Here is a 26,449-nt window from a genome sequence, read left to right on the forward strand (position 1 = left end):
TGAGATCATGACCTGAACCATATCAAGAGTTGGGCATTTAACCAACCGAGCCACCCAGGAGCCCTGACAGTAGACTCCTTTAATTGAGTAGAATTAGGGGTGCGAGGGAAGGGAGCAGGAGAGACTTCATTAGTGGCGGAGGGGGTAGCAGTTGAAATAAGGCTGAGGGATGTATGGGGTTCAGCCCTGAAGCTATGGGAAGATAAAGCAGGCAAAGGAAATGAAAATGAATAAGGTTCTGGAGGCAAGAGGGTGCTGGGAGTGTCAGGTGAGCCATTTTGTCCAGTTAGAACGGTAGTGTGTGTGGGTGGAATAACAGAAAAGAATCCAGAAAGGTTATGTGTCCATTTCGTGGGGAGGTAACTGCCAGGTTGAGATTTCTGTAGTGCAGTGGTCGTGAGCACAGACTGCAGCCAGGTTTCTAGGTTTCAGACCCCCATAGTACCAACCATCCCAGCTCACCGTGTGAGCTTGGGCTTGGGCAAGTTTCTAGACTTTGCTGAGCCTCGTTTTCCTCAGCTGTTCCACAGAGGGTCAGGACAATGCATAGAGGGGTGTTAGTGAGCGAACTGATAGCATGTGAAAAGCTGATTCCATCCAGGGGCGCCTGGCTGGCTCATTCAGTAGAACATCACGCGACCCTCGATCTCAGAGGCGTGAGTTCAAGCCTCATGTTGTGTGTGGAGCCTACTTAAAAAAACCAAAAAGCTTATTCCATCTGGCCCCGTGTAAGGCAGGTGCTCTATGATGGACAGTGAAGGATGGGGACAGGAGGGCAGGAAAGTTGTGAGTTTGCATTTCTCGTGTGTCCCCCCCCCACCCCCCACCTGTCGATCTTCAGTTACATTTTTCCTGTTCTGCTCTCAAAGTGCAGGATTAAATTGCTTTGCAGGAGTACTGGACTTCCTTCCTCTTGGCCTGGCTTCTTGTGTGGTTTCTTACTCCGCAGTGACCTCTGCTGGGCTTTTACTTTGCTTCCGAGCAAGCGTGGTTCGAGAGGTGAGGTCTGTACCTTTAAGGCGGTACCTGCTCATGGCTGATGCACCTGGCTGAAATCACTCCCCAGAGACAAAGTATCCGGAGGTTGAATCAGAGAAGGACAAGCCATCTGTATGAGATAGGATCCTTCAAGGGAAAGCGGGTCCGTGCTGGTTTCCTGCTCCTTGGCTGCAGGCATCTATCTGTTCCTCTCTTTTTTCTCTTTTGGTTTGGCACGTGAGGTGGATACTCATTCTGGGCTATGATCATCTTCCCAGAAAATGACAGATCCATGACAGATCTAGAAACATCACTGTAAAGAAGAATACCACATTTTCCAAAAGGCAACACAGACAACTTGATTCTTCCCTTGCTTTTCTTAAACCTGTTCTTTTGAAATCTTTAACGTACCTATTCTACTTTTTTAATCCTGCGTTGGAGGAATTTTTGCTCTGAGGGTTTTTTTTTTTTAATGCATGACATTCAAAGTAAAGTCATCCATTGATGATAACTTTAATGTATGATAGGTAGGATATAATAATGTGATTGTATTGAATCTATATGTAACATTTTCTAGTGCATCAGGTACTTTCACATCTATATTTTTTGCTTGCAAAATCTGTATTATATTATTAATATCCCCTTTTACAGAATAGGAGACAAGGCTCAGTACGTGAATGTCCTGTCCTACTATTAATTAAACGGTAGAGTGTGTAACTTGAACATCAGGTTTTTTTTATTTCTAATCCCTAAGTCTTTTCTACCAGGCTAGTGTAAGAACCTAACCAGAGGACAACATTTCCGAGTTGCTTAATAAATGTTAACCGTTTTTGTTTATAAATCATGTTAGCATGAGGTTATCAAATTACCATGATAATGGGGTCTAGGGAAGTAAATATCTTGGGGAAAAGCTTCCTTTTAAAGGTGGTATGTTTGGAGGTGATGATTTTTAAGTGTCTAGATGTGAAATAACTGAAAGAAAGAAAAAAAAATGTCTCCAGGATTAGAGACTGATTTGAAAAAAGCAAGTAGAAATAAGAGAGAAGAGAAACATGCTTGGATTAAGTGCAGTTCAGGTTAAATTGTGGGCAGGCATCAGTGGCCATAAACAAGAGCGTGTTGAAATTCACTGGGTCAGGAATGCAGATTTCACAGGGCCCTTGTCAACAGGCAGTTCCAGACCCGCGAGCGTGGATGCCAAGCACGCTTGTAGCCACAGTGTCGTGTTCTAACTTGGGCTGAGTGGCAGATGGCACGTGGCTAGGACACCGGATGGCTAGGACACATTGTCTTCCAGTCAGCCTTCCTGGGCTTCAGTTTTTGTGGGTCCAGTGATTGAAGAGACACCGGGCTTGTCTGTCCCAGAGGTTTAGGAGAAGCCACACATGCAAGAACTGTGGCAGGGCTTTCTATAAAATACACCATGAATCCGGGGGACATTTTTTTAGTAGTGTCTGTCCTTTGTTTATCACATCTGTCTATATTTCCTTGTGGTGTCTGAAAACAGGTTGATGAACTGCTGCATATATACGGTTCAACAGCTGATGGTGTTCCCCGAGACAACACATGGGAAGTCCAGACTTATGTTCATTTTCAGGATAATCAAGGAGTTACTGTAACGATCAAGCCAGAACATAGAGTAGAAGATATTTTGACTTTGGCGTGCAAGGTAATGGGTTTGGCTGCAGAACTGCATCTCCGTAGAAATAATCGTTAATGTTGCCCTCCTATGGCGAAAGATTAACATCTGTTAATCAACATGCTTATTAATTGTCCTGTTTATTAACTTAATTCGCATTCTCCTCTTCCGTCTTTTAGCAGAATGAGTTGTTAGGTTATGGCCCCTTGCCTTCGTGAAGAGAACCTGAGCTGTTTTACTGAAATTTATATACGCCTTTAGAATTAAATGGAGATGTATTAGAATAATTTTTAACATCTAGAATAATTTTGAAGACTGTTGTTATTGAAATTCCTTAGAGACGCTGCTCTGGAAGAAAGTGGCATAAACTTGGAAGTAGTTTGATTTAATCCTAAACAGTTTTACCGAGTTTCTCCAGACTGAACAAGTAACTTGATACGCCATTCACAGTTGCGGCCTGGAGATTGTCATGAGATGATGTTTCACTCATTATTCAAACTGGGTTTTCCTTCCGAAAAGAACATTTATGCCAGGTCTTAAAAAACCTGAGATAAGACTCCACGTCAGAGCAGATGTTTTTAATCCACCAGGTGGCGTAGCAGAGCTGAGCTATTTTTAAGTTTTCAGAGAAAATGCCATCAAATACATGGTAAGAAAAAGCATGTAGACTCTTTACCAGGTACACAGTAGGCGTGGATGATCTTTAATTTATTTATCTTTTAATTTTCTTGCTTTGACTTCAGCCTTAGGATACCATTTATGTATGTAGCTTGCATTCTTATGAAAATTTCCTTTCGCTCTGTCATGTAAGGTTTTTATTCAGACAGCCCACAATATTGCTTTATACCCACAATGTCAGTTATGAAGTTCATAAGTCTTCTAAATGCTAGAGGATTCCAGAAGCAGTAGTGGGTCAATTAGATCCAGTTACATAGGCCTGGGATCAACTCCTGAACGAACAAATGAGTGCGTGCATATACCCTTTCCTTTTGAAAAAATTTTGGAGTACGCAATCCTAATTCTGTGACTGTTCACATTTCGCAAATTAGTAATGAGAAACAACTTCAAGCTAGGTGAAACCAATGTATAAAAGGGTAGTATTTGCTGAGATGGTAAGCTCTATCAGGTGTATACTACCATAACTTCTTAAAGTACATCTCCTGCCTTTAGTGACAAGCAGTGTCATTTAGAGAAAACCTCTTTATTAAAAAAAAAAATTTTTTTTACTGTTTATTTTTGAGAGAGAAAGAGACAGAGTGTGAGTGGGGGAGGGCAGAGAGAGAGGAAGACACAGAATCCGAACCAGGTCCAGGCTCTGAGCTGTCAGCACAGATCCCGACAAGGGGTTCGAACCCATGAACCGTGAGATCATACCTGAGCCAAAGTCAGACCCTTAACTGAGCCACCCAGGCGCCCCTTTAGAGAAAACATTCTTAAAAATAATGATCTGTGCCTTCTTTCTTTTTTTGCACATTTAAATTTGAACTCTTATATATGGGTTTAAACTCCACAAGCCACATACGGTATCTCCTTCAGGGATTTCCACTTTGATTTTGAATGAACCATGATGAGTTTAGAAAGAACATGCAAGATCTGAGTAGCTGTCATTTTCTTCACAGATGCGGCAGCTGGAACCCAGCCACTATGGCCTGCAGCTTCGAAGATTAGTAGACGAAAACGTCGAGGACTGCGTCCCTGCGCCATACGAATGTATGCAAGAGCAGGCAAGTGGTGTGCATTTAGAAAGGCTTTAGAAAGGGAACTTTGAGCTCCATCCATGGCCTCTTGATTTTAGAAGTATGTGGTTGGGGGGGGGGCGGCGGGGGCGGGTCTTCGTTTGAATTTGGCATCTAGTTTGAAAATCATCGAAGTAAGTTTCCAAGACACCGTGACATTAAATTTTCTGATTTTGTTGTTTTCCTTTTGTAGGTTTATGATGAAATAGAAATCTTTCCCCTAAGCGTTTATGACGTGCAGCTCACGAAGACCGGCAGTGTGTCTGACTTCGGTGAGCCTAGGACCCCCTGTCAGGGAACCCCTGTCCATCCTCGCTTAGTTTGCCCCGGGATCTTGAACCTCATTTTTTAAAATTTATGTTTACGTTTTAGTGTAAACTATGACCATGGTTTCTGAACTTCCTTTCTCTCCTTTCATCTCTGTTTATTTATATCGGGCTAAAAAGAGAGGCATTAACACTGGGGAAAAATGCCAAAGTAATTAAAAGGAATGATGAGTTTGAAGTGATGGTGATTAAGAGTAACAACGAATCTCCTGCGTGCGAGGTGCTGTTCTAGGCTGGGTAACTTCTGATTCACCCCCCATGTCTTTGGTCTCAACTTTTTACCTGCCTGGAATGCTGCCCCTCACGGTTCCCCTGCCCCATTTCCTCTTTTCTGTGTAAATCCACCATGCCTTCCAAGAGCTAACTGGAGGTCTTAACTTTTTTTTTTTTTAATGTTTGAGAGAGAGAGAGAGAGAGAGAGAGAGAGAGAGAGAGAGAGAAGAGAGTGGGGGAGGGGCGGAGAGAGAGAGAGAGAGTCCCAAGCAGGCTCTGTACTGACAGCATAGCACAGAGCCTGATGTGGGGCTCAAACCCAAAAACCATGATATCATGACATGAGCTGAAATCAAAGTCGGATGCTTAACCAACTGAACCACCCAGACACCCCATGAAGCTCTAACTTTCGTAAAGAAGGCTTATCTAATTGCCTTACCTTCAATTTAAAAATTAATAGTCAGTGTTACCCAAGTCACTTTGTAATATTTGATCCTTGCATTTCCATATGTATGTATTTAAACTTGGCTTTGAGCTCCTCATGGACTGTGCTCTTGTCTAAATGTTCATTTCAATATTTCTGTCTTTTACCATGGGCACTCAATAATTAGACGTGATCAGTACACATCTCCATAAAAGACTATTTCTTGTTGGATACGTTGATGTAATTTTTCCCCTTGAAATGAATCCACCTGATCAAATTCCAGTCATTGTAATATGTTAATGTTTTCTTGTGATTTGTTCTTTGTTGTTTTTTTTTCTTTTAATTGATATAATGGACATGCTCTTTGTTTCTTAATTTACATAGTCTGACCAATGCTGTATTGGCTTTCCCTTTGAAGCCTTCTTAGCATTTTGTCTGTATTCTTGTGGCCTCCAATCTACTTTCCGTGGTGGGTATTCTTTGTGTTTTGAATAACTGAAGATACTTACAAAGATCCCCTTTCGTGACCAACATCTGCAAGGCTCTGCCTGAGGCACAGAGGAAACAGGGAAACGTCATTCTTTTTTTTGGCAAAGAACTCACCTTATTCTGGGACGTAGTCAGGGAAACGAGTGCTCCTAACTGTGGAATCCCAGAGAAGGGCACTCTCCAAGTGCGTTCTGAGGAGGAGCTGTCTCACCTGGGTTTTTGCATGTGGTCACATTTAGGGCAAGTATGGTATCCATCCAAGTGGTTTTTTACCTACTTAAAATGCCTAACCCCGTATAGAGTTGTTTCTTAACATTTTGTATTCGAATTTTATTTATTTCAGTAAGAATATCCTCTGGTTTCAACTTCTAGAAAATTTTTTTGAAAATGTGGTGAAATACACATAACAGAGTTTACCACTGTAACCATTAAGCACGGTTAAAAATGACCGTTCAGTGACATTAAATACATTCACGTTGTTGTGCAGCCATTAACGTCGTCCATGTTCAGAGCTATTTTCATCTTGCAAAACTGGAACTCTGTACCTATTAAACAATCACTGCCCATTCCTCCTCCCCCGGCCCCTGCCCCCCACCATTCTGCTTTCTGTCTGTATGAATTTGCCCTGAGTACATTATATTAAGTGGAAACCTACAGTATTTGTTCTTTTGTGACCAGCTTATTTCACAGAACATAATGTCCTCCAGGTGTGGCCCTGTTACAGCATGCATTGGAATCTCTTTCCTTCTTATGAGTGAATAATTCCTCTGTATGTCTACACTGCGTTTTGTTTTCCATTCATCTGGTGGGAGATGGTTGGCTTGTTTTCACCTTTCAGCTATTGCAAATAATGCTGCTCTACACGTGGGTAGATTGTCTCCGCTTTTGAATAGGGTTGTGCGCTCATATTAAACCTTTAGATCTGACACGTTCCCCTTTTCCTGCCCCTGCTAGATAATCTGTGTTTTCAAATTACTTGTGATTTGACTTTCTTGACACTGTGTACTTGTGAGAATAGATGTCCGGGGGAATACTGCTGATTGAGTTGGAGAAATTAATTAGTGTGCTGAATTTAGACTTGTTTTTTTCTCTTCTTTTCACTCCTAGGGTTTGCAGTGACAGCGCAGGTGGACGAGCATCAGCATCTCAGCCGAATATTTATAAGTGACGTTCTCCCTGACGGCTTGGCATATGGAGAAGGTCCGCATGGCACGCGGTGTCTCTGTTCTCTCTTAATTCAAAACTATGGAATGCAGTCTGCCTAGGGAAATTTTCTTGTTACAGTTCTGTCAGAAAATGGTTTGTTCTAGAATTAAAAATAAAGTAAACTTAATAGTTTAATTGAAAAAGCATATGCATAGGGCACCTGGGTGACTTAGTCGGTTGAGCGTCCAACATTGACTCAGGTCACGATCTCATGGTTTGTGAGTTCGAGCCCTGCATCAGGCTCGCTGCTGTCAGCGCAGAGCCCACTTCAGATCTTCTGTTCCCCCCTCTCTCTGCCCCTCCTCCGCTCACACTGTCACATTCAAAAGTGAATAAAACATTTTTAAAAATTAAAAAGAAAATGCATATGCATATGTATGTGCATAGAGTATTTGTGTGTGGGGGGTGTGTTTTGAAAGAGACTACGTACACATACAGAGACAACATATATATGTATATGCACACACACAGACACATGCATGTGTACAGACAGTTGGAGAAAGAAAGTGGAAGAAAACAAGTGTTATTTCACAGGGCATTTAACATCAGGTAGAGGAACAAAGAGCTTTCCTGGCTGGCTCATTCAGTAGAGCATGCAACTCTTCATCTTGGGGTTGTAAGTTCAGGCGCCACATTCGGTGTAAAGCTTACTTAACCCCTGCCCCCAGAAAACCCAAAACTGTTCCTCCTCCTCCTTTTTTTTTATTTTTTTTTTAATGTTTGTTTATTTTTGAGAAGGGAGGGTGGAGGGGCAGAGAGAGGGGAGGAGAGAGAGAATCCCAAGCAGGCTCTGTGCTGTCATTGCAGAGCCCGATGCAGGGCTCGAACTCACAAATCACGAGATCATGACCTGAGCCGAGGTGACGCTTAACTGACTGAGCCACCCAGGCACCCCCACAAAACCGTTCCTTCCAACCCCAGTCTTGAGTGGGCTGAAATCTGTTATCAGTGGCATCCACATGCTGTACTCTTCAGCACTTTGTTTGAAGACCTCAGCGGAACGGTCCCTACGGACACATGGCTTGAGCTCGTAGCCGTCCTCCTCCTTCATGTTAAAATATCTCTTCCAGTCATCTCTTTTTTTTCTCCCTCTGTTTCCTCTTGCTTGTTCTCAGGGTTGAGAAAGGGCAACGAAATCATGACCTTAAATGGGGAAGCTGTGTCTGATCTGGACCTTAAGCAGATGGAGACCCTGTTTTCTGAGAAGAGCGTGGGGCTCACTCTCATCGCCCGGCCGCCAGACACAAGAGGAAACTTGTGTTCTTCCCGGTCAGACAGCGACTTGTTCTCAAAGGACCAGAAGAGTCTGCTGCCCCCTCCAAACCAGTCCCAGCTTCTGGAGGAATTCCTGAATAACTTTAAAAAGAATACAACCAATGGTAAGGCTCTGTTCCTCTCCCTTCTTCATTGCTGCTATCAACAGTTGATATTTTGAAGCTGTAATTTTGCTTGCAAACTTAGGTTATTTAGGCTGTTCGAAGAGTGTTTTGTCACTTGTTAGGGGGGCACAGATGCCAACCAAGTAGATTTAATAAAAATTCCATGCATTGTAGAAATTGGAACACTTTCACGAAAAAGAAAATAAATTTCTGCACAAAATAATATTCTTTAAAATCGCAGACTCTTTAAAAATCACCCACAGTGTTTTGTATTGTAATTGCTCTGTGATTGCAGATAAACAAAAGCCAACATAAATGCCAAAGTTGATTTTCTATTCAGTCGACTCTAAGGCAAAAACATTCTGCAGCAATCTCTTAGGTTCTTAGAAGAGTTGATACGATTTAATTCTGTCTCTTTTGTTAAGTACTGTTTTCTCAGTAAACTGCAAACTTTTTTTTTTTTAAAGGTTAAATTTTTTTTTAATGTTTACTTTTGAGAGAGAGAGAGCGAGCCTGAGCAGGGGAAGGGCAGAGAGAGAGGGAGACACAGAATCTGAAGCACAGAATCCGAGCTGTCGGCACATAGCCTGATGCGGGGCTCGAACCCACGAACAGCGAGATCGTGACCTAAGTGGAAGTCAGACGCTTAACTGACTGAGCCACCCAGGTGCCCCTAAACTGCAAACTTTTAACGTAGGCCATAAATTTTAAAATTTTGCCAACGCTTAAAAATGAAAAGCTGTATGCCAGCTTATTTTTCTAAAGGTAAAATTTCCATATGAGGAATTAATCTGAAGGTGTGGATTTCTGAGCTTATTATTCATGCGTACTTCATATGTTGCAGGCAAGGAAGTCAGAGGCTCCAGCTAATACTGAAAACCTGTAGTTTCCCTTTGTATTCCTGGGGGAAGCTGGTCAAGCCCCCACACAAGACTGAGCATAGGGTCTTTATTGTTATGTGCACACAAGGGAGTTTTTATTCTTAATTGCGGTGATAACAGATTTCCGACTGACATCTCTGCATGATTACCAGAAATGAATGAAAAACACAAAAAGAGGAGTTGTTCAGATTTAATTATAAAGCAAGTTTATTAGGTCATTTTTGGAACTAAAAGAATCAGATGTAAGATTTGTGATTCAATAAGGTGTAGAGTGCTTTCTCCTCCTCTCTTGGGACTGTACTCCAATTTAAAATGCCATTAAATTGACTCTTGGCATACAAAAACGGGTGTCATAAAGCAAAAATCATGATGGAACTAATTAATTACTTGGTTATATTAGGGCCATCACTCAGTGACCCTGGGCTCTGTTACAGGCCTGAGTGTTCCGTATAACACATGCCTATGTCCGTTCATTGGATTCATTATTCTTAAGGGATACGTTCACTGCCTGTTATATCTCTATGTATTTTATCATAATAAGAAATCATTGCAGAGTCTGTAGCACTTTTGGTACTGTAAGAATAAATTTCTGTAGAAAGCAGCGGAAGTGGCAAATTTACCTTTTTTTTTTTTTTTTAAATAGTAACGATCAAGCAGGTCAGCTAAACTTATTTATTACCCCATTTGTTTGTTTTGTGCAGAAACAGTACAAAGAGGTCCTAGGTCAGAAAGCTGTTGTATTATTTATCCCAGGGAGCCATTCTAATGCTCGAAGCCTTTCTAACTTCCCTAAGGGATACCGATGCCTGTGTATACACGTGGCTCAGCTGGTCAGACTGGCCGTGCTTTTCCACAGCTGGTCTTCTTCCAGGTCCCTCCACAGCCACAGTACGTCCATCTGCTCGTCCGTCCCAAGACGGTGCTCTCCTGCCATCCGGGGAGAGCCCCCTGACCCCTCCCTGGTTTCCTGGGAGACCGTGTGCCCAGCGGGGCTGAATCGTTCTCTCTAGGATCCCGCCACCACCCTGTGCCTGAGGTTTTGCTGTCTCTGTCCCTTACTGTTCCACAATAACGTGTTTATGTTGGAAACAGAACAGCCATAATGGGCTGCTTCCCCAAACATTTGGCAAATTTATTTGCTTTCTTCATTTTCTTCTTTTTTTTTTTAAGTCTGTTTATTTTGAGAGAGTCGGTGTGAGTGGGGAGGGGCAGAAAGAGAGGGAGAGAGAGAATCCCAAGCAGGCTCCGTGCTGCCAGGGCAGAGCCCTGTGTGGGGCTGGAACTCACGAAACCGAGAGATGATCTGAGCTGAAGCCAAGAGTTGGACGCTTCACCGACTGAGCCACCCAGGCGCCCCTATTTCCTTTTTTGAAGTAGTTGTGTAGCGTATAAAGAAAGAAGATGCCTGTGAGTGAGCATCTCAAAAGGAAATCTGTGTGTGTTTAAGGATGGGGAAAAAGAAACTAAGGGGTAGTGCGGGGTGGGGAATTGGAAGAGGAAAAGACTGAGTCCCGCATTTGTGCGCCGTATCGCGGTTATACTCGGGAGCCTGCGTTTGTGAAGTGGGAGGTGGGATGGCGTGGTGGCAGGCACGCAGCCTCTGAGTCAGACCTGGATTCGAGTCCTGGCTGCGCTTGCCGGTTGTGCGACCGTGGGCGCAGGTGGGTAGCCAGACGCGCTGGCTTCCTTACCCACCGTGGGGACAGTCCTGAGGTGCGGACCAGTTCCTCGGGTGGTCCCTGAGGAATTGAGCCCCACTTGCATGTAGCAACCTCATTTGCACACCTTTTATGGGATTTCTCCCCTTTGGTCTCACCTTCCCTGTTCCCTCACTTGGGCCTCTTGGGATCACCTTCCAAATGAACTTGTAAACCCCTGCCCTTGGCTTGGACTCTGCTTCCGGGGGAGCCCGTACTGAAGACACCGAACCTTGATTTATCATCTGGAAGACGAGCTTTCACCCCTCAGCCGAATGGGTCACCGCGAGGGAGTCCACATCTGTGTGTGTCCAGCCCGGCTCCTTACGTGCAGGAATTCCAAACATGGAGTCTCCTCTTCCCTCTCCTATGTAGCTTCATCTTTTATTTAACATTACCCTAGGGGCGCCTGGGTGGCTCAGTCGGTTAAGCGTCCGACTTCAGCTCAGGTCACGATCTCGTGGTCTGTGAGTTCGAGCCCCGCATCGGGCTCTGGGCTGATGGCTCAGAGCCTGGAGCCTGCTTCCGATTCTGTGTCTCCCTCTCTCTCTGCCCCTCCCCCGTTCATGCTCTGTCTCTGTCTCAAAAATAAATAAACGTTAAAAAAAATTAAAAAAAAATAAAATTACCCTGTTGTCCTTTGGCCATTGAATTAGAAAAAGGTAGTCCCATTTTCTTGCTAAAAAAAAAAAAAAATTAAGAATTACACAAAGGAAACAACTTAAATGACTTTGATAAGCAATTTTTATATAATTTTGAGTTATAGTTAGGAGTGGGCATCTCAGAGTCTGCCTTTCCCCCAGTTTCATGTTCCCTTGGCATTACCCGAAGGCAGCCCAATACTTGAAAAGAAGGAAGATTTTCCCATTTTGTTTTCCTCTACCTGTTAATTGAAAGAAACAAACAAACAAAAAATCCAAAAAAAACCACCCCAAAACCCAGCTGGTGCTCTGGAAGGGAAGACCTGTCTTTGTTGTTGTTGTTTAGAAACGTAAGAATATCAGAAGATAGAAGAAGTTGTTGAGCTGTTGTTTTGGTCCTATCTTGACTCTCCGTGAGGAATGTTTACTGACCCCGTATTGGGTGTTCAAAATGTGTGAGGCCCTGGGGACAAGCCACATTGAGTTTAGGGCTTTTGGTCTACTTTTGGTTTGGTTAGGTATCCAGAAATTTATCTTTTTTAGCTTTAGTCTCTTGATCAGGTTAGAGCAAACAGAACAAAACCCTTTATCCTTTACGTACCTGACTGAAGAAAAGTGCTGGCCACAGTAGCAGATCCTGAGGAACCAGGGCAGTGATTGTAGCTCGCTGTTCAGCATCTTTGCTTTTCTAGAAAAGAAGCATCCTACTGGTATTTAGGACTCATTGGTATGTATGATGTTGAGGAAAATGGTTCCCAGGCTTTGTGATGCTTAAGGCTCAACCTGATGAACTTGAAATGCACATTCCTGGGTCTGGCTGTCAGCTTCCTTCAGAAGTCTGGGGTAGCGTGAGCTTCCTTGTTAAGTGGGCTCATTCACGCTGCCCTGGGGCCATTACTCTAAAGGAGGCAGGTCTCTACCTGAGAGATAGGACCTACCTTTTCTTGAACCCTTGTGTGCCAAGGGTTTGGGGATGAAATGAGATAATCTGTGTGAAGTTCTCAGCAAATGATAGCTGCTGTGTTGGTGTGGTGTTCTCTCAGTGAGGGTTATACTCCCCAAACCACCACCACTGTCCTAAGTGGCTCAGGATGCGGCAAGTTCACTTGTTAGCTCGAGTGTTCTGCAGCCCACTCTCAGGAGACACTGGCCCGTTCAGCCAGCTGAGTACACCGAGAAGCAAAGAACTTCGCAGAGTCACTGGCTTGGCTGTGATCTTCCTGTGATCCTCTGTGAAGAGTGGAGTAGATAGGAACGCGTCGAGAATTGATGAGCATTCAGTATTAAGTTCCTTGGTTTCCTTAGAATGGATGACCATTTGATCCCTGCTTTTAAGGGTTTGAATTTCTGTTCGGCTTACCCACAGTGGAAAGAGAGGAAATGTGTACATAGGCTGTGTTTGACTTTGAGCAGAAAAGTCCTCTGTAAAGACTTATTACAGAGAGGTTAATTTTGCCACCGGAATCCCCCAAAGAGGCTGGTGTTAGTTTTGAGCCAACAAGGCCGCCATTGAGTGAGTTGGGTGTGCGAGCCCTCATCACACCAGGTTCCTGTTAATGCCATTTTTGTGGTTTATATGGAAAATCCTTTTCTGGGGTATACCATCTTTTGAGAAATTCCAACAGCTTTTAAGAGAGTCTCCTTGGGCATAGAGTTCCTGAAGAAAGTCTTTCTGTCAACACCAAGCTTGTTGTGGCATTAACATAGTCTCTGTCCATAAACAGCGATTAACACTGTGCTGTGAAGGTCCAGGTATATTTGACAGGAGCCAAATAGAGACCTGTGTTCCTGCTCCCGCTTTGACAATATCAGCCCAGCAGTGCTTATCCGATGATGAAGGTAGTTGAAGCCTAAGGTTCTTTTTTTTTAGTTCCTCACCCAGCTTTGAATCAGTCTCTTTCTAAAATTGATGTATGAGTAGTGTAGGCCACACTACCAGAAGCCACTTAGATGCAAATTTGCTCTTTGGAAGGAATTGCTCCTGGGACTGAACGTGCCCCTTCTACAGCTTTCCACCAGCGGAGGAATTCCAGAGCCAGCTCTGATGTGGCAAACTCACTAATTTCCTGTTTATGAGGATGAGGGCGCTTGGGCTTCCGTAGCCTGGTATAGGATGACGAACAGTGCTTAGCCCAGGGAGTGCTCTGTTTGTGCGTGAAACTGCTGTTACTGAGTCTGACTGGCTGACACCCCAGATCCCCAGATGTAAAAGCATATGAGTTCCTGAAGGTGTCTGGTGCATTAAAATTTGGTTTAAAAAAACCATGAGTGAGAAATACACCACTTTTACCAGGACACAGAGAACTTTGGTGTCAGAAATCTTTGTTCCTTATAATGGTGCCAAAGGTCGTTTTCCGTTTCATCAGTGGAAGTGAGCATGTGGATTTCTGAGCAGAGGAGGGAACTGTGGTCCCTAGATACTAATTCTTGTATAAAACAGTGTTGTAGGGGAATATGGTCCCCTTTTTCTCTTTCTTCGTCCTCCATTCACTTGTTTATTTAACAACTAGACAACGCTCTGCTAAATGTTGCAGGTACATAAAGATGAATTAGTCATTATTTTCTATCCTCAAGAAGCTTATAGTTGAGTGGGAAAAGTAAAACACTTGTGAATAATAATTCACTGTTTAAGAAAAGAAAATTTTCAATAAAGAGTTAGAAGTTCAGCTCTAGTAGAATTCTCACTGATGTTTTTGTTTCTTTTGAGCAAAGAGTCCAAAACAGAGGCATGCAAAATTGGAGAAAGCTTAGCATTTGCTTTGAGCACTGCCGATGGACAGTTACCAATTGGGAGGTGTGTGGTGTGGGGTCCGGGGGACATCTCACGTACAGCATGCAACCTGGGACCCAGACCGCATGTAGAAGTCACCTCGCTAGTGTGTGAGCACGAAATAAAATTGGAAAGTCTTTTGGGGATTGTAGAAAACCCTAAATTTCAGGAATTTATAACATGTCATGTCCTGTGTGTGAAAAACCTGGTGACTATTGCATTAATTACCCCTGCCTTGTATAAAATGCAGAGGATTTGTCTGGTCACTTTATGACCACTAATGCACAGCTTGAAACGTTTCTGGGTAGATACTCTGCCCCTTGCATATCTGCTTTATTATTCCATGACTATGGTTTCATTCCTTTGGGTCTTAAAGTATTGTTTTTAACGACCACAAGCCCCTTGCAAAATAAATACTCAAATGAATGTTTTTTGGGGGGATAGGGGGAAAGAATGAATAAATGAATTATCATAGGTGTCCTATAGAACCACAGTGTGCCTCAGCACATGAAGCCGTGGCCAGGAATGGTATGGTCCTCACAGGTGTAGTTAGGGGAGTGGCGGGAGGAACCATGCTCTGCTGGCTTGTGGTAGGGAGGGTGCTGGTTAGGAGATGCCCTGCAGCATGGAGGATGAGGCCATCTCGGGACTGAGGGAGAAGCTGGTAAGTGAAGTTTGCCAGCATTGTGAGTTAAAAACCAGTCCTAGGTTATCTCTGCTGACCTTAAATACAAATTCCTCTTTCAGGTAAAAATTGACAGAATTTCTCTAAAGAACACTATATGAAATTTCTGTGGGATATGTCACTTTTAATAGGCATTTGAGAGTTTGGGATGACTGGATCAAATATAGTCTCCTGTGCATGTGCAGTGAGCCGGGGTGCTATGCAGTAGTACTTCTGGGAAGCCGTTAGGTGGTGTTGGAAAGAGGAAACTCTATAGCCTGTTACATAAAAGAAGAAAAAGATCTGACTGTTCCTGTGGATATGATGACTACTGACGGCTAGACGATGCCTGTCTGCATTTCCGTGTTTGCGCTTTGCGTTGGGTTTAAAGATGAATTGTGTTCCTGACCTTATTCTTCCTTGTGCAGGAATTGAGACCATCTGGAAGGACCATGTAGGGATATCTCCTTTTTAGTTTTCACTTTTGGAGACAGCTATATTGTGACTGTATCTCTAATTGTTCGGATTGGTAATACACGTGCCTTGTACGAAATTCCAGCAGTATGAAGGGTTACACAGTCCGAGCTGTGTAGGGAAGTGGTTAAGAGCGTGGACACTAGGCAGATGACCTGGGTTCAGTCTTGGTTCCGGGGTTGCCCCCTTACCAGCTGTGTGATCTTGGTTGGACAAGCCACTTAATTGGTCTGTGCTTAGTTTTTGCAACTGTAACACAGTCTAGGATCTTTATGGGATTCATGAGCTAATTTTTGGAAAGAACTAGATTGTGCCTGGCACATAGTGAAGGCCACATAAGTGTTTGTTAACTAAATAACATAGATGAATTTCTCCCACTCTGTCCTTAGTCACCCATTTTGTCTCCCAGAGGTAACCGTTGGTCTTAGTTTCTTTCTCATTCTGGTCTGGCGACACTTAAATGTTGGGGGATGTGGTGGGGTATTTTTCTGCTCTGTTTTATTACATTATCTTCGTACATGGCTATGTGGATATAGCAAAAGAAGTTACATGGCAAAAGAAACTTCAAAGATGTGATTAAATTAAGGATCATGAGATGGGGACATTATCCTGGATTATACGCACGGGCCCAGTGAAAGAGAGAGGCTGGAGAGTCAGAATTGGAGATGTGAGGACATAAGCAGATTAGAGTGATGTGGGCCTGGGAGCCAAGTAATGCATGCAGCTTCTCGAATTAGCAGAGGCATGGGAACAGATTCTCCCTTAGAGCCTCCAGATGGAATGCAGCCCAGCTGCCCATTTTAGTCTTCTGACCACCAGAACTGTAAGATAATAAATTTGAGTTAAAGTGTCAAGCACTGTGTTTGATGGAACAGGTACAAAAATAAAGAACCACAGTCCTACTGAGGCTGCTACAGTGGGGGAGGAGCAGATGACAGTGGGGGAGGAGCGGATGTGCCGACAGACCACAATCACAATCCGCCATAGTAATAATAGCTCTAGTCCTGCAGCTCCTAAACTTGTTGGTCTCCAGGTCCTCAACTCTAGAAAATTGTCAAGGACCCCAAAGAGCTATTGTTATGCAGATTTTATCTATCAATGTTTATTATGTTAGACATTTAAAAAAATAGTTATTAAAATTTATTTTAAAGTAAGAATAATGAATCTAGTTCACATTAACATGATGAGCATATTTTTAGTGAACTGGCCTCCAAACCAAAAAAGAAAAAAAAAAGATCAGAAGAATAGTTTTGTTTTACATTTTTGCAGTCTCTTCAATGGGTGTCCTACTAGAAGACAGCTGGCTTTTAGGTCAGCTTCTGTGTTTCAGCCTATTGCAGTGTTTGTTTTCATGAAAGCGATATGAAGAAAATTCAGTCCCACACAGATACATAGTTGCAAAAGAGGTATTTTAATAATCTTTCAGATAATTGTGGATATCCTTCTTTAATATTACACCAAAACTCAACAAGTGGTAATTCCTTCAAAGTGAGTTGCAATGTGGGGTCTGAAACATAAATGGTGGACTTTTCTACTTGCTCCTATTAAAATCCATTGGCTTTACACTTCGAATGGATCTTTTAATCATGTGATTTTGTAACATGCAGTAGCTACTTGGAAAATATTAGGTTGCTAGGTTATTTAGGTCTTTCAAATATGGACATTTCACTGTACAACATTAAAATCACATTAATATCACCACCAGTTTCCTGTGGAAAAGCCTTGATGTATTGGAAAGCTATCAAGGTCACAGTGGTAAACACAAGTTTTCCCAGATTTGAAGTTTTGCTAGAAAGTTGGAGTTCTATCTATAATAGTCATATTTTTTCTTGGAAGTGATAGGCTCTTTTTTTTTTCATTTTATTTATTTAAAACAATTTTTTTAATGTTTATTCATTTTTAAGAGACACAGGGTGTGAGTGGGGGATGGGCTGAGAGAGAGAGAGAGAGAGAGAGAGAGAGAGAGAGAGAATCCAAAGCAGGCTCCAGGCTCTGAGCTGTCAGCACAGAGCCCGACACGGGCTTGAACCCACAAATTGTGAGATCATGACCTGAGCCAAAGTCAGATGCTTAACCGACTGAGCCACCCAGGTGCTCCTCATTTTATTTATTTACTTATTGAGAGAGCACTTGTGTGCAGGTGGGGGAAAGGCGGGGGGGGGGGGGGGGGGGGGGGAGGGGGAGAGAGAGAGGGGATCTTAAGTAGACTCCATGCTCATTGTGGAACTCCACATGGGGCTCCATCTCACAACTATGAGATTATGACCTGAGCCAAAATCAGGAGTTGGACACTTAACTGACTTAGCCACTCAGGTGCCCTCACTTTGTTCATTTTAAAGAAAATATTTTGTCAGTTATTTTTTTTGAGTAAACATAGTTTTATAGAAAACAAACAAAAAACGCAACTAGTTCAGCTTGCAACCCAGTGGTGTGAGTGCATTTTCTTGGAACAGCCATGGCAGAGAGCCATATGGATACTTCCCAAACGTGTTCCCAAGTGTTGAGTTTTAGTAAAATCAGCCATTTTTTCTGCTTCATTGAGGACATTTTTTGTTTGTTTATTTATTTTTGAGGCAGAGAGAGAGTGCAAGAAGGGGAGGGGCACGAACTGTGAGATCATGACCTGAACTGAAACCAGGAGTCGAACGTTTAACTGACTTAGCCATCCAGGCACCCCAGAACATTCTTAATGGACGCTGGCCTCTTCCCTGATGTAAGCATGGGGTAACGGCGTCAGTCGTGACCAGTACGGTTGTTGCCGCTGCTCTGACGCGTGCTGTGCCACTAGAAGGTCCACCCACGACTGTCCTGTGCCGCCATTGCAGATGTCCTCAGAAAAAGGCAGATGACGGCATTTTTATGAAAATCGTCTTGAACTTGCAGACCATTTGCAAGGGTCTCAGTGACCCCCAGGAGTCTACAGACTACACTCTGAGAAGGGCTGTTAGTGTACATAAGGGGCAGCGATAACTCATGTTCTAGGTTCTCAGGGCCACTTCTGAGGGAGGGTCTCACTTGTGTTAAACCTGAAGAAAGCAGTGCATTCTGGGTACAGAGAAGTGGCAGAGGGTGGGGGTCAGGGTCTGGCTGTGGCAGATGCGGGAGTCATTCACGGTTTTTGGACAGTAACGTATGAACGGGGGAGGTGGAGAAGATAAGACTGGTGAAGGCCAGGTCACAAAGGGTCTTGTGTGCCAGGCAGGGAAGGCCTGGTGACGAGGAGCCAGGGGGAGGGGAGGGCAGGTGCACTGAAGCTGCTGATGGTCCAGCTGAGAAATGATACAGGTGTGGGCCAGGCTGGGATGGGGTTGAGGAGTGGGGGGGCACTGTGGTGGCGAGACAGTCCCCGGGCTTCCCTCCACTTAGGTTGGCAGGGGTCATTGTCCTTCCTCAGCACAGGGTCTTTTGTATTTTATCACTAGTAAGTCACCAGACACGTAAGAGGAGCCACTCAATAAATATTTTGCTCAATCATAGGAATGAATGAATCAAGGATATAGGAATGACAGGACTTTAAGCTTTAAAAAATTTTTTAAAAATGGGGCGCCTGGGTGGCTCGTTCGGTTAAGTGTCCGACTTCGGCTCAGGTCATGATCTCACAGTTCAGAGTTCGAGCCCCGCATCAGGCTCTGTGCTGACAGCTCAGAGCCTGGAGCCTGCTTGGGATTCTGTGTCTCCCTCTTTTTCTGCTCCTCCCCTGCTCGTGTTCTGTCTCTCTCTCTCTCTCTCTCTCTCTCTCTCTCTCTCTCAAAAATAAAAACAAACAAAATAAAAGAAAACAAAACAAAACCCTCGAAGGTCTTGCATTTCCAGTACTGATTTTTCAACAAGATGCTAATACTTAACATTATATCTTAAAATGTGGTTTAAAGTGCAGAAAATACACCTCGTAGCTAAGAAGGGAATCCATGGCTTTGTTCAGGAGGCCGAGTTTGTGGCGGAAAGAATTTGACTTTGAAAAAACATTTTTCCATGAAGTTGGCAAATGAATCATGATGCTTGATTTTAATTTTGATCCTGAATTCAAACACAAAAGTTGTCCATGATGTGAGACTTGCCGTTTTCTACCCCGCTACCGCGGTGAGTACTCCTTACTCATGAGAGTGTCCGAGGCCAAGTGGAGAAACCTGGGGTCTCTTTTTTTAACTTTGCTTTAATTTATTCATTGAACAAATAAATTTGGTGGCTGCCTGTTCTGTGTCAGGCGCTGTTTTAGAGGTGCTGGAGATACAGCAGTGAACACAACAGGTAAAAACTCCTTGAGCACACGGAGCTTATATTTCAGTGTGTGGAAATGGATATAAGCAGTAAACGTAAGTAGATTATATCGTGTATGAACAGGTGATGAGTGTGATGGAAAACAAATAGATCAGGGGAGGCAGGACCAGGAGTAGAGATGGGGGCAGTTTGCAGTTGTAAATAGGGCACCAGTCGTTGTCGGTGAGACGGAGGCATTGGAACAGGCTTGGAGGTGAGGGATGGAGCCTTGGGGGCATCTGGAAGCAAAGCTTTCCAGGTGGAGGAACAACCACAGGTGCCCCAGGATGGGGATGTAAGTGGCATGTTTAAGGCAAATAGCCCAGCGTCCCCGGGTAAGAGAAAGGGGACTGGGGAGGTGAGGCCCAAGAGGACATGTGAGGCAGGATCAGGGAGGACTTGCCCAGTTCAGAGTCTGAAGAATAGGAGGGGCTGTCCATGTTTTGAGCAGACACGTGACATCATCTGACCAGGATTTTAAAAGGATCACTGACTATTGAGAACAGGCTGTCCGAGGCCAAGGGTGGGTTGAAAGGCTTTTGTAGCGATCCAGGTGGGACATGATGGAGCCTTTGCTCACAGTGGCGGCAGTGGAGGTACAGACAACAGAACTTGCTCAGAGATTGGGTGTGGGTGTCCAGGAAGGAGAGGAAGCAAGGGTGACTCCCAGGTTTGACCCTGAGCGACTGTTAGCGAGGAGTCGCCATCACCCAAGATGGGGAAGCTGTCGATAGAGTGGTTTTGGGGGAAGACCAGGACTTTACTTTGGAACACCTTGTGTTAAGCCTCTATGTTTATAGTGAATATTCCACCTGCTTCCAAAATGGCTTTAAAATGACTTATCCTGAAAGGTCATATATAAAATTCCACAAAATTCATCAAAACTAGCAACATAAGGGGAAGGGGGGAGGAGATTTGAATGACATCTTGCCTACTTTAAAGGTTTTCAGGCATAGTATAGGGGCAAAGTATGTTCCTTTGTAAGAGAAAACGATGAAGTTTGAAATAGTGCAGCAAATTCTTTTCCTCTGACCCAGTTGGGTTGTGACTGGTTACATCTTATAAATTTATTTCTGATCCTACGGTTCTCAGCTCTGATTATCTGTTTATAAATTTTTCGTTCCCATGACATCTTTTAACACGTTAAGAGAAAATGTGACCAAGTTCACATTATCCAATTTTATGACTTGTGAGTAGCTCTGGGAAAAGTTACTTGGAAAGAAACACGAGAAATTGTTAGAAGAATTATTTTGTGTCCTTTGTGCGGAGGCCTGACCAGCCGCCCCTGGAGAGCGGGCAGACGCGGGACCGCGTAGAACAGTGTGCAGAATGCTCCTTCCTCCCAAATCTCTCAACGGGCTTCCTATAGAATCTGGAATTTCCAGGGAAGCACTGAGAAGCTTCTAAACATGGCTGTTCTCAGCTTTTTTACATTTACCTTCCCAACGCTAATTACTCCTAGATTGTCATTGGGGAATTTAATTCTGACTTTAGTGTTTCAGTTGGTAAATGACCCTGTCACACTTCTGTGAAGTGGAAGCACTTTTGCATAGTAGTGTTAGCAACGTTATTTGAATGTCTGTTGAATTGTGTCATTCAGATGTTCTAGAAACGAGGGGGAAAAGGCTGAAAAATGCTGATAAGAAGCCTAGGTTTCATAAGCTTAATACCTGTGCCCCAGAAATGCCAGTCATCAGGTGTGCCCCAGCCAGGGAGCCCGTAGTGCCACACGGATGTCCTTTAGTCTCCAGTAGGCCAGTATGTGTTCACTGGGGAAGCAGAAGATTAAGGTATGTGGCCGGTGACTATGAACAGACATGTTATAATTTGTTAAGATCTCTGGGAATACAAGTCTTCACAGAACCCACAAACGCAGTCTTCACGCTTTTGGGATTGTATTCTGTGAGACGTAGGGGGCTGCCCACACGTCACCTTGGGGGATTGCGGACTCTTCCTCTTTTGAACTTGGTATTTCTGATGTGGCAGCTATGACTTACTGCCTTGCAGTATCACTGTGTACTTAATGTTTATCTACTAGCTTGAAAATCCCTTGAGAAACAGAGACCTTGACGAATACCAAGATTCTTAAGACATGGAAGCCAGCACGATTCTTGGGAACAGCAGGTGTGTCCCTCAAATATCTATGAAGTGAAAGTAAGGTTCATAGGAGTCTCTTAATGTGAAGTAAAGGAGGTGTTCCTGAGAGTGGGTTCTGGGGGATAAAAAGAATCCTGGAGCATTCCTCGAAGCCTCCCAGTTTTCCTCCTTACAGATTTGACCGCAAGGGAGGCGTGCTGGGACTTTCTCAGAGTTCAAGTCTCTGCTCATCTGCGCACATGTCTGAGGGGCTCTGGGATGGCCCATGATGCTGTTCGCTGAACCCCATGCCCCAGCTGCAACGAGTTTGACTGCTTATCTCAGAAGAATGGCTTCCACCCTGGTCTGTGCTGCTCTGTAACTTCGAGGGGCTGATTGGTACCCTTGACATACAATTCTTTTGGCAGATAAACCCAAACCACAACTAAGAGGGAACAGTCTGTGTCACCACTGTAGGTCCATGTGGATAGTGAGATGTGTTTCAAGATGAATATGGGGGTAGTAACACGTCTGCAAGATTGGATCTGCAGTGAGGGGATCTGGATTGTAGCTCCAACCTTGGGCTTGACCTTGGGTGGGTTACTCTAACTCCAGTTTCCTCAACTCTTAAAATGAAGGATCGGACAAAACAATTTAGTGTTTTATTTTGTTTTGTTTTTCTCAGAAACTCAGTTATTTAGTAGGCATAAAGCACCAATTGAAATGACACGGGAATGTGCATTTCTGACAAAAGCTTGCGAAGTGAAAAAAGCAAAGTAATTGATCAAGCATTCCATTTTGGTTTCGCAACAAACCTCATCACCTCTTTAAATAGCATCAGGTTTTGACTGCCACAGAGAAGGTGTTTGTTAAGGGTTCGTAATGATAGGCTGACTTGAATCTAAAGATCCCAAAGAAGTTTAAAAGCATTAATTACCCCTTACATCACCCTGATGGAGCAGAGATGTGTTATTACCATTTTACTTTCACAGCTGGGTAAATCAAGGCACAGAGACACATGAAACTGCTGGTAACTTGGACAAGGTCATGAGCAGTGGTAGGGAGAGAAGTGTATCTTCGTGTTTCTCCGTCTAGGTAGGGGAAAGGCTTTTAACTCCTTTTTTTCCTTAAGTTTTTTTTAACGTTTGTTCATTTTTGAGAAACAGAGTATGAGTGGGGGAGGGGGCAGAGAGAGAGGGAGACACAGAATCTGAAGCAGGCTCCAGGCTCCAAGCTGTCAGCACAGAGCCCGACACAGGACTTGAACTCACAAACTGTGAGATCATGACCTGAGCCACCCAGGCACCCCTCCTTTTAAATATTTGTCTATTAACATACCTACGGAGACTGAAACCTAGTGATAACATGTGCTGCAGTAAAACAAATCCAGGTGTTAACCGAATTGGTAATGACCCTCCGTATTTGTATTCTTATCTGAAGGCTGGGATGGCGATTTGGAGCGGACTGCCTTGTGTTTGGTGCTTTCTCACGTTAGGGGAAGGTCACTTGTTCAGTAGTAGTTTCACTGTCATCATTCTTAATGTCTGTTTTAATAATTCACACTGATTTTCGTGACCCTTTCAGTAAAGTGACTGTGTATTTTGTGTAGTTTAGTTCCTTGGCACTCACACAGTGGACTTGAACTCTAATTTCTCTCCTGTAAAATCCACATTAACAGTCTTACCTTCTTTTTAAAAAAAAAAAAAAATAAGTATTTACGTACAAAAAATTCACGTTTAAAGTGTACACATCAGTAGTTTTCAGTATATTCATGGAGTTGCGCAGCCATCACCACTAATTCCAGAATATTTTTGTCATCTCCAGAAGAAACCGTGGACCCATCAGCAGTCACCCCCACCGCCCCTCCCCCCAGCCCCTGACAGCCACTAATCTATTCTCTTTCTGTGGATGTGCCTGTTTCAGCTACTTCACATAAGTGGAGTCGTATGCCATGTGGCCTGTTGTACCTGACTGCTTTCATTTAGCATGACGTTTTCTAGGTTCGTCCATGTTGTAGCATGAGGCAGTCACGGATTCCCCTTTATGGCTGAGTGGTACTCTGTTTTACCCTCTCGCAGTCCCACCGGGCAGTAGCCCTTCCTGGAAGGTGTTCCTCAGGTTTTCTTTCTCCTGTAGCACATCCCCTAATAGAATCGTGGGTATACTCTTGTTAGAAGTTTCCTTTCAGGGGCCTTAAGTACACCTAAGTAGTTTGGAAGGGTTTTGAACTTAAATTCTACTTTATTCAAATTCTTAAGTGTCTGAAATACAGTGGTGTGTATTTGTGGTGTGATTAAGTGCGGCATCTGGGGGTCTTCCTAGCTCTGGCGGATACCAGTTTCTTGTAGAACCGAAACCTTAGCTGGAGATCCCTCTTACCATTGACTGGTTTTCATTAGGGACCCTGATAAGGTACGATGCGAGGCCCTTTGCCTTCTTTCCTTGGGTTGAGTGCATGCCTCTGTCACAACCATAGCCTGCCTAGAAAATGAGAATGTGGGTATACCTACTTCCCTTCTTGCCCCTTCTCAGAAGGCTCTTCTCCATTATTTGGCCTGGTGGTGGCCTGCAACCCATTCCTGCCCTGAAAACAGCTGCCGTTTTCCTGTTCCTTTAAAGGTTCTTTCAGGTGTTGGGGGTAGTTATAATAAGATAATTGACTCGAATCAGGGCAGCCTCCTATTAAGAAACATTTCCTATCAGTATTTACTTCTCTGTTGATCACCAGAGACCTTGCATTGTCAGGAACATCACCAATTGGAATGTGACCTCAAGTGAAATGGATTTGGAAGATTTATGAAATTTACATTTTTTGGCATGGTATTTGTGCTGTGATAGAATTTACTTCTTTGCCAGCTTAACAGTGACATTCAGACAGATGCTTTGATTTTTTTCTTGACACAGGAATAGTAACAATAATGAAATGTAGAGTCCCAGATATCTTGAGAAAAGTTGATCAATTTTTGTCTGTATCAGAAGTACATAGTGTCGCTGGTGATGTCTTTGTTAATGGTGCAGGAGGCCTTGACTGGCCTTGGAATGCAGTCAACTCAGAGTTGTCTTCTCTCGTTGAATAAAGAGTCCGTCTCTTTCAATTAAATGGTTTTATTTTCATTCTGTTTCACTGACCGATGATGAGTCGTATTTGCCTAGATGACGGAGTACAGCACACGCCGTTAATGAAAAGTGTCATGAATCACTGCATTTTAAGTAAAAGCATGCGTAAAATTTAGGGAAGTCTGAGTTAATTAAAAATAATGCCATACAAGGTCTGCACATTCAACCTTAAAAGTTGAGAGATTTTAAGCTTTTCTGTGCAAAGAAACTCAGTGTCCAGTGTGCTCCTGGCTCTGTGAGAAACTGTGTGTTGTGGGCACTAATGCAGAATTTTACAACAGTGGGTGAAGCTTGGAGAAAACACAAGATCCATAAGGTGAAGGAATTCAGTTGGATAATTTCTAAGATTCTCTTCAGGTCTAAAATTTATAGATTTTCTACAAGCTGTTCATTTGTGGACTTACGTGGTAGAAATTCTGAGAAATTAAACAGAAATTGAATAGATTGAGTAGATTAAGAACATAAATCCCACAAACTATGTTCTCTGAATGTAAGTGGGTGTAAAATTATTAAAAGTCAAAGATGTACAACTGTAATGCCACTGGGAATAATGTAGTTACAAACGTAATAAAACCATTTATTATTTACTTGTAAATTCTTTGATATTATTTTCTAGATTTTTTTCAGTCATCTTCATAGAATATTATCTTTCTATTGTTTCCACCTCAGGGGGGGGGGGGCCTACGGGTTAATGATTCATCAACTGAAACATTTTTGAGCCTAAGATGAGAGTCCCAGTTAAATATGCCACATTATTTATCTGAACACGGTACTGTCTTTTTAATTGCCTTATTAAGCATATTTCATTTTTCTTCAGGAAGCAAGGGAGCTAATATTACCATTGCACCTGCTCTCAGCTGCGTGCCTGTGGTGCATTTTGCCTCCTCTGATGTCACGGACCTTCACAGAGATGAGGTTATAGACCTGGCAACAGGGAGAGGCAGAGATGGTTCTCGGCAGGGGCGGGCGCACTGCCCATCAGTGACATTTTGGAAGTTTAGGGATTCGTTTTGGTTTTCCTAATGAATGGAAGGAACATAGCATTTAGTGGTCGGGGGACGTGGTTGCTGGATGTCCTGCATGTTCGAGTGAATTTCTCACACTGCAGAATTTTTCCCCGGGATATTCGTGTAGGTGAAATACTTGTGTAATTAGCTGAGCCAAGAACTGGCTTCATTTTACAAATGAACGCGGAGTATTTATTTCCCCACATCTGTAGGCTACTTGGAAATTTCTAGAAATGCAGCAGACCAGTAAACCAAGGGAAGTTTGTCCTTTATTTGGTCAGAGCTTGGCCAAAAGCTTTGATCGATTTGGAAAATCCGATCACTGGTGGCAGCACCTCTTATGCATTCGAATCCACCAAGGCGCGCTGCACTGGCTTGGGGCTGTGATGAAGCGGAGATACTCACTGTGATTCTTTGCAGTGCGGTTGCTGGACAGGCTTCTAGAGTGGTTGCAACCAAGCATTTTCATATGGAA

General features: G+C 43.4%; 1 protein-coding gene across 5 annotated transcripts in view; it reads left to right on the forward strand.

Moving 5' to 3' along the window:
- The window catches only part of TIAM2 (TIAM Rac1 associated GEF 2), a 136,146-nt gene that overhangs the window by 63,939 nt on the left and 45,758 nt on the right, over positions 1–26,449 (forward strand). For all 5 annotated transcript variants that reach the window (XM_030316644.1, XM_030316645.1, XM_030316647.1 and 2 more), the window contains 5 exons: positions 2,486–2,647; positions 4,237–4,341; positions 4,547–4,625; positions 6,913–7,005; positions 8,127–8,390. In XM_030316644.1, the coding sequence (XP_030172504.1) occupies positions 2,486–2,647; positions 4,237–4,341; positions 4,547–4,625; positions 6,913–7,005; positions 8,127–8,390 (703 nt within the window). The remainder of the gene's footprint in view (positions 1–2,485; positions 2,648–4,236; positions 4,342–4,546; positions 4,626–6,912; positions 7,006–8,126; positions 8,391–26,449) is intronic.

This window comes from Lynx canadensis, chromosome B2 (genome assembly GCF_007474595.2).
Source record: "Lynx canadensis isolate LIC74 chromosome B2, mLynCan4.pri.v2, whole genome shotgun sequence".
NCBI lineage: Eukaryota > Metazoa > Chordata > Mammalia > Carnivora > Felidae > Lynx > Lynx canadensis.